This window comes from Ammodytes marinus, assembly GCF_949987685.1.
Source record: "Ammodytes marinus genome assembly, chromosome: 21".
NCBI lineage: Eukaryota > Metazoa > Chordata > Actinopteri > Uranoscopiformes > Ammodytidae > Ammodytes > Ammodytes marinus.
This window is the reverse complement of record NC_137225.1, coordinates 989,660-1,004,366: the sequence shown is the minus strand read 5'-3', so window position 1 is coordinate 1,004,366 and position 14,707 is coordinate 989,660. Positions and strand designations below refer to the sequence as shown.

The window sequence follows — 14,707 nt, the reverse complement described above, 5'->3', positions numbered from 1 at the left end:
AGAATTGTGTTTAATGTTGTGAAAAATGTGTGTTTTGGAATGAGAATATGAGTCTAAGGCAGGAAATGTGTTTGGAGTTCAGCAGAATTGGTTAAGCAGTTGGTAAATTAGTTTCAGATTGTGCACATTGTGTCTGATGTTCCAAAAAATGTGTTTAAACAATTGTGAAAAACTGTAATAGCACAACAACTGCTCATAATTTCTGCTCTGCTACTTGGCTCCGGAGTCGGCTTTCTGCCCCTTTGTATGACGACCCCGCCCACATTCAGGAGGTACTATTTGTAGTGAAAAACGACCCGTGCTGCTACCAAAACCAACTTGAGCTAAGTCGAGTTGAGTCGAGTAGAGCTACATGTGCGGTGGAAAAGCGCCATAACAGCTCACAGGATGTTATGTCACCTGATGACCTCTCGCACAACCGTTTCACTTCCCCTTACCTCATCCATCTCCAATCAACCTCCTTTCGCCCCCTGTGACCCTAGCATTAAGATTTGTGTCAAATGTGAAATGCATCCTATTTAATAAGAGCAGTGCAAGTTCTTCAGGAAGTAATATTATCCAAGGTTTCTCTTGTTCACCAAATGTGCTCCTTGTGTCCATGCTTTACGTCCATGAATGTCAATGACTTCAGATAGTTTTCAACACTGAATCAGGGTTTTTCCTGGCTCAGAATGGGCCTTTGGGGGGTCAGTACGCGACCGACTTTTTTTGGAGTCGCGACTGTGCAACAGTAAAGGCAAAACGTTTGTGTATTTTAAGAGGGTGTGGGGTTAAGGAGAGGGGAGTTTCTGTCCAGCTCAAGAGCATTTCAGTCAGCCTGTCAATCACTACGTAACCATGGAGCTCACTGACGCTTATGAAATCACAATAAACAACCTGTAGATATGAAGTCAAAATACTAATAATGACTAGGCCTACCTATGGGCCGGTTTCACAGACATGGATTAAGCGTAGTTCTGGACTAAATTGTACCTTCAATAGACAATCTCCATTCAAAATTCCATTTAGTCCAGGACTAAGCTTAATCCATGTCTGTGAAACTGGCCCTAATTGTTTCTAATTGATCTAAACCATGGCAATTGCAAGAAGAAAGAAACATAAAAAAAGATCATAATCATGATTATTTTGAGTAATCACATTGTGTTATCACAATTATTAAAGACAGTTAATCATTATGCATTTATTTTACTTTTAACAAAGTTTTTTTCTAATAACACCATGACTTTGGTCTTTAAACAAAGGCGTAATTGAACTGCAAACAGGGAGAATAGAAATAGGCTAAATAAGTGAAACATATTTTTAATAATTGAATAAAAAAATATGTCAAAATAAAAATAACCAGTTGTAAATGGTGTTGATAGGGCACGTCTTTTGATAGCATTAAATGTAAGGGCATGATTTATTTATGTCAAGGAGCAGGGTGGATAGGCAATTGCATTGTAGTGTTGACAGTTGTGGTGGCAGGAGTCAAGGAGCTTTAAACTTCCTGTGTTTTTTTTATTCAGTGATTGCTTGGTCATAGACCACTATGACTCGACTTAAAGTGAATAAACAAATTGGTCGGGATGTTTAGAGGTGCAGATCAGGTCGTATACCTTTTTCTCTCTCTCTGTCTCACGGTCGCGTATGTAACGTTACTCGCGTGTCCGCGCGTGACAAATCTTGCACATTATTTTAGTTTGTTGTGAGTCTGAAGTGTTTTCAGACTACACAATTAGTTTTACCTTTTATTCTCATCATCTAGAAGTTTTTCCCCCCGGCAATGCGCCACATTTCCCTCCTACTCTCTGGACCAGCCGATAGCAAAATTATCAGGTGAGGGAGGGGCCGAGCAAGCGCACTGCTCGGCTGAAAGGGTTCGCTGCATTTACAAGCCTGCATGCCCCGGCGTGCGGAACAATGATAGTTTAATAACGATTATTTTGTTTTCATGATTGAGGGAAGCCGTAATAGTAATCGAAAATGAAATTCAAGTTATTGTCCAACCCCTCAAGAAGGATGACTTAAATTGGGCTGAATTTGGAGAGGTTTTAAATAGCTATATTTATTCTCAATCTTTATAATTTTGGCGCTCCTGATTTTCCTTTGGCGCTGGATAAATCCGCTTTGGCGGGCGCCAACATTTTCTCTATGCAGGAAAAACCCTGTGAATAGGTTTTTTTTTAACTGTGATTGAAGGAGAGATCATGTGATACCCATGTTCTCTTCTCTGTGTTTGTGTGTGTTTTGTAGCTGAAGGAGATTTTCCCGGGCTTCCGCCTCTCGCTTCCTCCCAAGCGATGGTTCAAAGACAACTATGACAGCGACTTCCTGGAAGACAGACAGCTGGGACTACAGGCCTTTTTGCAAAATCTGGTCGCACACAAAGACATTTCCAACAGGTATGTGGCATGATTATGCACTTCTTGTTTTTATAATAATTGATTATTCCTGCTGTAAAATAATATTGCATTTATCCTAAATATCACAACAAACAGAAAATACTTTGTAAATACTACTTTGTAACTTTGTACTTTGAACACACTAGTTTGTCCAAAAACAACAGACATGCACAAACATACTGTATCTGACAAAAGTGAGTACACCCCTCACATTTCTTCAAATATTTCATTATATCTTTTCATGGGACAACACTGAATGAATGACACTTTGATTCAATGTAAAGTAGTCCGTGTATATGGGCAGAGATATGTGTCAGTAGAACTTGAATTCGAATTGATCGACTTGAATATGAATTGATCAACCTGCATTTTAATTATTGATACTTGAATTGGAATTTATACACTTGAATATGAATTAATCCATTTGAATTTGAATTAATTATAGTTGAATCTGAATCAGTTAATATTCGAAATGACACATTCAAATAAAAGTTATCAAATTCAAGTTATCAAATTCAAGTAGTGAAAATTCAGATTCAAGTAAAGAAAATTCAGATTCAAGTAGAGATGTGCACATCCGGTTTCTTTGAGGAAGAGCAATCGATTGCAGATCTCTAATAGTACAGTAGGGCCCTATGAAATCCGTTTTATTTTTTTCCAAATTCCGTTGAATTTTTTCACATATTCCGTTTTAATCTCATGACTTCCGTTTTTTGACAATTAACACTAATTTAATCATCAAAACGAGTGTCTAATTAATGCGAGTAAATAATATTCTAACAATTTAATCAGATATAAGACTAAATTAAAAATACGTCACAACATTGCACTGTTTTTAGTGCTTCAAATAAAAACAACTAGGCTACATATACTGTAAATCTTGCCCCTGTAAAGCATTTTGAATGGCCTTGTGTTTGAATTGTGCTATATAAATAAACTTGCCTTGCCTTGCCTAAAACGAAAAAACAGATTTGTTGGGTATAACAGAAAATAAAGCCATTCATTTTGTCCTTCAAGTAAAACATTAAATATTTTTTTTCTTTCAAAGGTTTTTTTATTCAACAAAAGATTTGCGAAGCAATTACAGTACAATGATTAAGTTTTTTCCCCTTTTTTCTTCCCCCGAACACACCCAGCCCATATCCCACCCCCACACCCAACTACAAACAATCCTGCATCAAAAAATCAGCACAAAAAACAATACACAATGTTAAAAATGACATAAACGAAATACACGCTACAAGAAACAAAAATAAACAATCAATATGAAAAAAAAAAACATAAAGAAATAAAATTAAATCAAATAAAAGGGGAGGAGGTAGCTACTCTTCTATTGTTGTTGTTGGTTTTTTAAAATAATTTAGGAAGGGGCGCCAAATTCTGTCAAATTTATTCTCGGATCCCTGGGTAGTATAACGTATTTTCTCTAAATTCATACATGACATAATGTCTCTAATCCAATGTGAGTGGGAAGGAGGAGCAGGATCTTTCCACTTGAGGAAGATAACCCTACGAGCAAGTAATGAGGTGAAGGCCAGTACCTTCAGCTTCACTTTAGGCAAGCCCGGATTTGGAGCAATGCCAAAAATTGCAGTGAAAGGGTTCGGCTCAATTTGATGCTGAAGTACTTCAGAAATTGTTTGAAAAACTGATGTCTAGAACTCAGTCAAGGTGGGACACAACCAGTACATGTGAAAGAGTGATGCCGGTGCACTCTTACAGCTATCACAGGTCGGGTCTACATCGGGGAACATACGAGCTAATTTAGTTTTGGATATGTGGATACGATGTACTACTTTAAATTGCACAAGAGCATGTCGGGCGCACATGGAGGTAGAGTGTATCCGATCCAGGACTGAATCCCACATTGATCTGTGAAGGCAGAACCTAGGTCCTGCTCCCACAGGGTTCTTATAGCTGCTAATGAGGGGCTATGCAACTTCGAAATAAGGTTGAAAAACACAGAAATTGAGCCTTTTAATGTGGGGTTTACAGAAAGAAACAAATCGACATGACTGGCTGGCGGTTTATAAGGGAATTGGGGAATTAACTTCTGCGTAAAATGCCTGATTTGCAGAAATCGGAAAAAATTAGTCTTTTCGATACCAAAATGTTTTGTCAATTGAGAAAAACTAGCAAATAGATCATTAATAAATAAATCACCGATGCATTTTAAGCCTTTTTTATGCCAGATCTTGAATGCACCATCCACCGTCGAGGGAGTAAACAAATGATTAGCTGCAATTGGGCTGAAAAGTGAAAAATTCTGCATTCCAAAATTCTTCCTAAATTGGGTCCAAATTTGAAGGGAGTGCTTAATCACGGGACTACTGTTGGGAATAGCCGAAGAGAGTGGAAGTGCGGTGCTTAAGAGGGCAGATGGAGACAATGGGCTAATAGCGCTGGACTCCATTGTTACCCAGACTGGGGCTGAGTCGTCAAGGTGAAAATGCACCCAATATACTAAAGAACGGATATTAGCAGCCAGCCCAGTAATAGTATTGGAAATTAGGGAGGGCCATTCCACCTGTTTGTTTGGGTCTTTGAAGAAAAGCTTTCCGTAACCGAGGGTGTTTACCATTCCAAATGTAATTTATCATTAAAGAGTCAAGGGCCTGAAAAAAGGATTTGGGGAGAAAGATTGGGAGACATTGGAATAGATATAGGAACTTTGGGAGTAATGTAATTTTAATTGAATTTATTCTACCTATGAGAGAGAAAGCCAGAGGAGACCACTTCGATAATATTTGCTTCGCCTGATCCAATAATTTGAGGAAGTTCGATTTAAATAGGTTTTTAAAATTTCTGGTAAAACATACCCCAAGGTAACTCAGATGATCTGTCACTACTTTGAGTGGGAGAGCTGTATACACAAGTTTAAGAGCTTCTTTATTAATCGGAAAGAGTTCGCTCTTACTCAAGTTAAGTTTATAGCCAGAAAACTGACTTAAGACCTCCAACACAGAAAGTGCCTCCGGTAAAGAGGTGGCTGGCTTGGCGACAAACAAAAGTAAGTCATCGGCGTATAATGATACCTTATGTTCAATTCCTCCTCTCCATATCCCCTGAATCTGTTTGTTACCGCAAATGGCAATCGCAAGTGGTTCGATTGCAATAGCAAAAAGGAGCGGGCTCAGAGGACAACCCTGCCGGGTCCCATGGTGCAGATCAAAACTACTTGAGTAACGGCTGTTTGTTAATACTGAGGCAGAAGGGCATGCATATAATAATTTAACCCAAGAAGTGAAAACAGGACCCAAACCGAATTTTTCAAGGGTGAAAAACAAATAATTCCATTCTACTCTATCAAATGCTTTTTCAGCATCCATAGAAGCGAGGCATTCTGATTCAATATTTCTGGGGGAATATAAAATGTTCATTAGCCGGCGGATATTATAAAATGATTGGCGTCCCTTTATAAACCCAGTTTGGTCGGGGGATATGATAGAGGGGAGAACATCCTCCAATCTGTGGGCGAGAATTTTAGCAAGTATCTTCACATCTGTATTTAATAGTGAAATTGGTCGGTATGATGCACAATCTAGAGGATCTTTATCCTTTTTTAACAATAGGGAAATACAGGCCTGATAGAACGAAGGCGGGAGTTTACCTGAGTCAAATGAGTCTGAGAATACTGAACATAAAAAAGGCGACAATTCGGCTGAAAATTTCTTAAAAAAGTCAGATGGAAGTCCGTCTGGACCAGGAGATTTGCCTGATTGCATAGATGTTATTGCTGCAATAATTTCCTTCTGAGTAATAGGTGCCTCATGGCTATGTGTCAGGTCTTGAGAAAGGGAAGGCATGTTTAGGTTACTGAAAAAGGTTTCCATCACCGTTACGTCTACTGTACAATCAGAACTATACAAATTTGAATAGAATGTTTTGAACTTTTCGTTTATCAATTTCTGATCTGATGTTGTACACCCACTGTCTGTCCGTATTCCAGGGGTGAGTTGCTTCGCTCTAAATCCACGCAGTTGATTGGCCAGGAGTTTACCAATCTTGTCACCATGCTCGTAAAACGTACTTCTGCTCCTAAGCAACTGGTCAGCAACTTGACGAGAGGAAAGAAGGTTGAATTCTGTCTGAAGTTTTAAACGTTCTTTGTAAAGTTCAGATGAAGGTGAATTAGCATATTGTCTGTCTATGTTCAGAATCTGATCAGCAATTTCAGTTTGTTTCTGTTTTGTACACTTATTTTTGTATGCTGCAAATGATATAATTTCACCTCTCAAATAGGCTTTCAGGGCTTCCCAAATTGTTGCATTGGACACATCTGGTGTTTTATTTATACTCAAAAAAGTTTTAATATGTGTAGAGATGTGTGAAAGACCACTCTCATCTGTGAGCAACAATGGATCCAGTCTCCACTGCCTTCTTGTATACTCAACGTCAGAGAAAGCCAGTTGAAGGAGCAGAGGAGCGTGATCTGAGATCACAATACTTTCATAACTGCATGACTTTAGGTCTGACATCAATGAATTATCAACAAAAAAATAATCAATTCGGGTGTAAGTATGGTGGACATGTGAAAAGAATGAATATTCTCTTCCTGTGGGGTATAAAAACCTGTATGGATCACAGAGGCTATAATCAGCAAAAAATTATTTGATATAACCTGCAGATCTGCTAAGAGTGGCAGGTTTGGGGGAAGAGCGATCTCAGACTGGATCTAGATAACAATTAAAATCCCCACCAAGAATAAGAGAATGGGAATTGAGATCAGGGAGTTGAGAAAAAAATCTCTTAAATAATTCTACATCATCGACGTTAGGCGCGTAGACGTTGGCCAAGATGACTGACATATGCCTCGTTTCCACCGAGTAGAGCGGGTCGGATCGGAGCGGTTCGGTCCGGGTAGTTTGGCTTTTAATTTGCCAAAAGTTGGGTAGGGTACGGTTTAAGCGCACCTAACCGCTCTGAGCCGCTCCCGATCTCAGTACTCCTCCGTAGGGGTACTAGCAGCCTGAAAGCGGGCCGAAACGGCGGAGCCGTCATTTGATTGGTCGAAATAATCATTTCCGCCATGTGTAGTCATCTCGGCAAGAGTGAAGAGAGTCTTGTGTATTGGCGAAAATGTGAGCACAGCACTGTTTATTGTGTGGTGTTTTTCCTCGTCAATAAATTAATCAGTTGATTACACTGTGTCCCACTGCGTAGCTGCCGCAGCCAGCACTGTTCGCTCTCTGTCTCTATGAGTTGCTCCGAGCCGTCTCTGTGTGTTTACGCCATAGCCTAGATAGTAGTAAATACACGCTCACAACAACACTGGGGGAATAAATAAAAAAGCGGCTGGTTTGACCGAGCAAAAACGAGAGACCGCTGGCTTGAGCACAGTTGGTCGAAAGAATCATTTCCGCCTTGTGTAGTCACCTCGGCTAGAGTGAAGAGAGTCAGTGTGTTTTGGCGAAAATGTGAGCGTGGCACTGTTTATTGTGTGGTGTTTTTCCTCGTCATTAAATGAATCAGTTGGCTACACTGTGTCCCACTGCTACGATGTCACGAAGCTGCCGCAGCCAGCGCTGTTCGCTCACTGTCTCTATCAGTTGCACCGAGCCGTCTCTGTGCTCTCAACAACACGGGGGGAATAAATACAGAAGCGGCTGGTTTGACCATGCAAAAACAAGAGACCGCTGGCTTGACCACAGTTGTTCCACAGCCCGATAGTTTGACCCACATTCTGGCGGCGGCTATCGCAGTCCAGCCTAAACCCCGCCCCACCAGTAAGGGTAGGGTCTTAAACCCCGCCCTACCAGTAAGGGTAGGGTCGGCGGTGGAAACAACACCGAGATTCTTAAAAGTGAGCTGTCCCGCTCTGAGCCGCTCCGACCCGACCCGCTCTACTCGGTGGACAGGGTTCGACATAACGTATAGCCCGATGGCCCGGGGCCAGTAAAATCATATGCAGGGAAAGTTGATTGGCCAGTCACTGTCCCGCCCGGGCCAGTGACTGGCCAATCACAGTTCAGTATATTTTTGTAGACTACATCATGGTTCATTGAAATGCGCGTTGAGAGTCATAATGAAAGCAGTGTTTATTTAAGACTCAATATAATAAACCTAATATAAAATATATTTTTTAATGAAAGGCCAGTGGACACCGATGCGTGGGTGTTTTGACAGGCGGGGCAGCAAGCGGGTGCACTCTCGCTCCGTTGGCAGAGCTGCCTACCGTCCGCCTGCGAGTCGACAAATCAATCGACTTGCTTTGCCCCCTTTCTTTCTTCCCACAGCAGAGGTTGAGGTGCAGAAAATGATAACTGCGCTTTTCCTTTATCTGCCGCCGTAATGTTACAGTATTTGCATCCAAGCCCCAATGGTAACACAAATGAGAGGCGTTTTTTAAACGCTGTGAATGCGTCTCCGGTGATTGTGTCGGTTGTAGACAGAAACGAACGGAGGGACTCCGCTCACTGTACAGTTCCTATAGTCGCGCAGTTTGGCACTGTGTTTTCAGGCTCAAGACATTCAATCAGATCGCGGAAGTCTTTCCCATTGAAATCGCTAACGGGGAGAATATCCCCGGTTATTATTTTAGCCACACACCACAGTTCATCTGCGTGGCGGCTCACTCGCTGGCGAGATCACACGGTGAAACGCTGCTGTGATCGGACGAAGGCATTGTGTGTTTCTAAGGTGATTTAACGTCATAGTCTTAGACAAGCGTTTAACTTATGCTGCATATTTTGCACTGCATTGTTTTTTATCAATAGTTTGAAAAAATGGTCCCACACCGGACTCTTATGTGAAGCTGACACTTCATGGAGAAGTGACACTCCTGCAGCGCGCTCACGACCAGACGTGAACTCACATACACGGTGAAATCTCCCATTAAAAAAACGGCATAACGCACTGATTTTCGGATTTCTATTCTATTTTTAAAGTCAACTTGAGCGCAAGTGGAAAACCGGTCATTCGGTCGACACATTCACATCCCTAATGCATATAGAGAAAGTAATAAAAACAGCCTACCACACCACAAAGAATGATCAGACTTTCATCTCTTATTTTTCCCTATGTTTGAACATGACTTCTGCAGGTGAACTATTCATTAAACTGCCCAAATTCAAGAATAAAAACAACCATCAAACTACTGGACTTTAAAATACTGGCCGACTCTTTCAACATACTTTCAGTTGTAGGCTTCTAATTCAATATGTTTGCCTGGTTTTATATTATGTGTATGACCAATATCAACATTTCATATAATTAACTAAAAGAAAAATAACCAAATCTAAAGGGAATATCTATACTGTTACAGTATAGATATTCCCTTTAGATCTGGTTATCTTTCTTTATTTTTCTAATATAGGTATTATAATTATTGACATTGACATTATGAAGAAAAAAAAAAGTGTGTGCAGGGCCAGTGAAAATATACAAGGGGCCAGTAAAACTCGGATCCACTGGCCCGGCGGGCCAGTAGGAAAAAAAAGTTATGTTGAACCCTGGTGGAAACGAGGCATTATTGTGAAGTTTGCCTGAGACAATAATAAAACGTCCATTTTTATCTGATATAATGTTTGAGGACTCAAAAGGAATATTACTATCAATAAGGATAGCTGTGCAACTAGCCTTACCCCTGAAATTAGAATGAAAAAATTGTCCACGCCAGCATTTACTTAATCGCCCATGGTCAGTCATGTAAGTGGGTTTCTTGAAGGAAAACTATTCCAGCCCTGAGCCGTTTTAGGTGGGTTAAGACCTTACCCCTTTTCACTTGGTGATTTAGCCCCTTGACATTCCAACTAATTAAATTAAGATTGCCCTTCATCTAGCTCAGTTATAGTGAGAATAAAAAGAGTTGCTCCGATAAGAAAAAGAGTAGCAAAATACAGAGGGAAAGAAAAACACACAAAAAAAAGGAAAACACAAATAACTGAAAACACAGCAGGTGATGGCTTATCAGCTAAACCCTCGGTTAACACCAACACATCCCATCCCGAACCCACCCCATATATTACTCTAAACAGCAAACCCCAAAAGAACCTTACTAGTCTCACAACAAACATTCCAAGCCTTAACTTCCTGACCTGTGCTAGCTTCCCACATAGGTCTTGTACATTTCACCCCATAGGTCTTGTACATTTCACCCCATAACAGCCTAGTAACACTATGAACAATCCAGCAAACTGTCAAAACCCTCACAAGGCCCCAGGCCCAGATGGCATCCCGGGCAGAGTACTGAAGGCGTGTGCAGACCAGCTGGCGGATGTATTCACTCACCTCTTCAACACATCCCTACAACAATCTGTGGTCCCGACATGCTTCAAGAGAACCACCATTGTTCCTGTGGCCAAGAAAGCAAAAGCCCTCTGTTTAAATGACTACCGCCCCGTAGCTCTTACATCGGTCATCATGAAGTGCTTCGAGCGGATAGTCAAAACCCACATCACCTCTTCTCTGCCTGACACCCTGGACCCTTTACAGTTCGCCTACAGGCCAAACAGGTCTACTGACGACGCCATCGCCCTCACACTCCACACTGCCCTCTCCCACCTGGATCAGGGGAGCACTTACGTGAGAATGCTTTTTATTGACTATAGCTCAGCATTCAATACTATAGTGCCCTCTAAACTCATCACCAAGCTCATGGACCTGGGACTGAACACAGCCCTATGCAGCTGGATTCTGGATTTCCTGACGGGCAGACCCCAGGCTGTGAGGATAGGCAACAACACCTCCTCCACCTTGACTCTCAGTACTGGAGCACCGCAGGGCTGCGTGCTCAGTCCTCTCCTCTACTCACTGTTTACGCACGACTGTATGGCCACACACAGCTCAAATAAAATAATTAAGTTCGCTGACGACACCACAGTCATTGGTTTAATCTCCAACAATAACGAGACAGCCTACAGGGAGGAGGTGAGGGCCTTGTCAACATGGTGCCATGACAACAACCTCCACCTCAACGTCACCAAAACAAAGGAGCTCATAGTGGACTATAGGAAGCTGCAGGGAGGAGAGCACACCCCCATCCACATAGATGGGGCTGCAGTAGAGAGAGTCAGCAGCTTCAGGTTCCTTGGCGTACACATCACTGAGGACCTGTCCTGGTCACACCACACTGACACTGTTGTTAAGGCAGCAAGACAGCGGCTCTTCTTCCTCCGCAGACTGAGAAGGTTCGGTATGGGCTCCAGAATACTCTGCAACTTTTACCAATGCACCATCGAGAGCATCCTGACCGGCTGTATCACCAGCTGGTATGGAAACTGCAACGACCGCGACCGTAAAGCTCTGCAGAGGGTCGTGAAAACCGCTCAGCACATCACCAGGTCTGATCTGCCATCCTTACATGACCTCTACACCCGAAGATGTCGGAGAAAAGCACAGCGCATCCTCAACGACCACAGCCACCCTAGCCAGGAACTGTTCACTCTGCTACCGTCAGGCAGACGGTATCGGAGCATCAAAACCAGAACCACCAGGTTCAAGAACAGCTTTTTTCCGAGCAGCACAAGAATGTTGAACTCCGCAAGTCCCTTAACTGCTGTCTGAGACACTTATATATATGTGTATATGTATTCTTTACATACATGTTTACATGTTGTGTGTGTGTGTGTGTGTATGTGTGTATATATATATATATATGTATATATATGTATATATATATGTGTGTATGTGTGTGTATATATATGTATATATACTGTACATATATTCTAGGTTTATTTTATCTAAAATTTGGTTCTTATTGCACTATACGTTGATACTCTTTTACTCTATATACTCTATACTATTTTTAAATTTTTTATTGTTGCATTATTGAGGAGAGCTTGGAACACAAAAATTTCATTGCCAGCTATGACTGCTTGCCTGTTATGTTGTGCATTTGACGAATAAACTAACTAACTAACTAACTAAAATGACAACACACTAAACAAAAATACCATGCTCACCCAGCAGATTCAAAATACAAAAAAAAAGAACAAGGCGTGAGTTAGACAAGCTGTCCAAATGACAAAAAAAAAGAAAGAACAGACACGCTAATCCAGCCGTTTTAAAATAGAGATACAAATAAATAAAAAAAGCGAGTGAGCTAGACAATACATCAAAATGACAAGCAACAAAAATGTCACGCTCACCCAGCTGATTTACTAATTTTTTAAAAAAGGGAGAAACAATGCGTGTAGTACCATCAGTCTGAGAGTTTGGCTGGGGATATGAAAAGAGCGTTTGTCCAAATTTGTATACTCACAGCAGGCAATCGTATTTACTACGGACTCACCAGGGTGTCCGCGGAAGTCTTAAAAGTCTTAAAAAGTCTTAAATTCAAGTATCTAAAATTAAGGCCTTAAAAAGTCTTAAATTCATTAAAAATGTGATATGCTGGTCTTAAATCCATTACTGAAAGGTCTTAAATTTGTCGGGGCAGGACTATTCAATGTTATATTTTTTTTTTCTTCCGCGACTTTCCGAGAAGGAGATGTAGAGAGGCTACTACTAACTGCTCATATAAAATTCAGACACTACGCTAGAGGCAGTACGGCCGTGTGTGGCTGTGATCCGCATTTAAACGTAGCATAGAAGAAGAATGTGTGTCCCCTGCCTCCGAATTTGAAGTCGGACGCGTGAAAGCAAGAAAGGGGAGAACGACCATGAGAACGACCTAGCGAAATGCATGCCCTGCTATTATAAATTCAGTGAGAGGTGGAGGTTGGACGACAAATATCATGGCTGGCTTTATTCACCCCGTGACCACACACTGCCGCTACTCCGTAGGTGTGCAACCACCCGCCCGCTGGCGATGTAGGTAGGCTACTGACCCAAACGCAACTCACACAGAAACAAACAGAGTTATTGTGTTTAGTAAAAATGTTTATGTATCTATATTTATTCATTAATAGCTGCTCATCAGACGGTCATTCGGGTCGCGTTGCCGTGAGCTCACAGAGTGAGACGCGAGTCTCTGCTTCTCTCTCTGTCTGTCGCTTTCTTTCTCTCCACTCTGCCCTCGCTCTCCGACGGCTAGTTAAGAACTATTGCCGATCGTCCCGTCAATCGCAGACAGTAGACTACATTTCCATCACCATTCGGTACAACCCTAATACCCGCAGTTTATTTATGCCTGCAACAATATGAAGAAAATAAAACATTTTGCAAATTACCGCAGGTCCCGTGGGCATCCCCCAGTTATGCAAACCTGCATACAGTAGCCTATGCTATGCCTACTTTACAGTGGCCTATTTCCCGATTTTGAAAGTGCAAAAATATTCACCTGTGGAACCAATTTTTAAATAGTTTCTGCCATAAGTTCTGAAAAATAAAGTTAATGGACTAAGTTTGTTGTTTATTGAATAAGTAGGCTAATTAAAATTTGAAGGACATTGTTCCCCATAAATTACCAGATTTTTGTATTTCATTCTAATACTGCATGCTGCAGCTAACACATTTTCTTTATTGATTAAACTGTTCTTGTGACTCGATTAATCAGAACATGTCAATCAATTGATACAGCTCTATAATAGGTTGAAAAGGTGGTAATGATGGGTTTTCACGTTGCCTTTACAGTGATCTTATATTTATTTGATGGTAAATGCGGGGGGACATTGTCTTCATTCAGACTGCTGAACATTTTTTATTTTCTGTAATTAGACAGCAGTTGTTAGCTAAAGTGCATTGAATATTTGATATTCAAACTTAATAAAACTCTACAGAGCATGTAGTGTAGTTTGTAGATTTATGTTGCCAAGGTATTGGTGTTCATTAGAGGTCTTCAAATGTGCAGATACCCTGAGAGAGGCTACTTTCTTCCTAGCTTCTGATATAAATGAGTATCACTTTATGTTCAATAAACAGACAAAAAGTAAACTTGAATGAGTCTCATTGAGTGACACACAAGCTATGCTTGGGTTGTAATACAGCTGGACCCCCCAAATATCGCCTATATCTATTGTGTCTTAGGTCTTAATTTTCATTCAAGGTGGTATTAAAAAGGTCTTAAAAAGTCTTAAATTTGACATGCTGAAACCTGCAGATACCCTGCTCACACCCAATGTAGAGATGTCAGGGTTCAACATAACTTTTTTTTCCTACTGGCCCGCCAGGCCAGTGGATCCGAGTTTTACTGGCCCCTTGTATATTTTCACTGGCCCTGCACACACTTTTTTTTCTTCATAATTTAGTGTCAATAATTATAATACCTGTATTAGAAAAATAACCAGATCTAAAGGGAATATCTATACTGTAACAGTATAGATATTCCCTTTAGATTTGGTTATTTTTCCTTTACTTAATTATATGAAATGTTGATATTGCTCATACACATAATATAAAACCAGGCAAACATATTGAATTTGAAGCCTACAACTGAAAGTATGTTG

General features: G+C 40.9%; 1 protein-coding gene across 4 annotated transcripts in view; it reads left to right on the top strand.

The window, feature by feature from the left end:
• Positions 1 to 14,707, top strand: part of LOC307267545 (sorting nexin-16-like) — a 118,440-nt gene that overhangs the window by 23,280 nt on the left and 80,453 nt on the right. For all 4 annotated transcript variants that reach the window (XM_080049892.1, XM_080049891.1, XM_080049890.1 and 1 more), the window contains exon 4: positions 2,233 to 2,381. In XM_080049892.1, the coding sequence (XP_079906018.1) occupies positions 2,233 to 2,381 (149 nt within the window). The remainder of the gene's footprint in view (positions 1 to 2,232; positions 2,382 to 14,707) is intronic.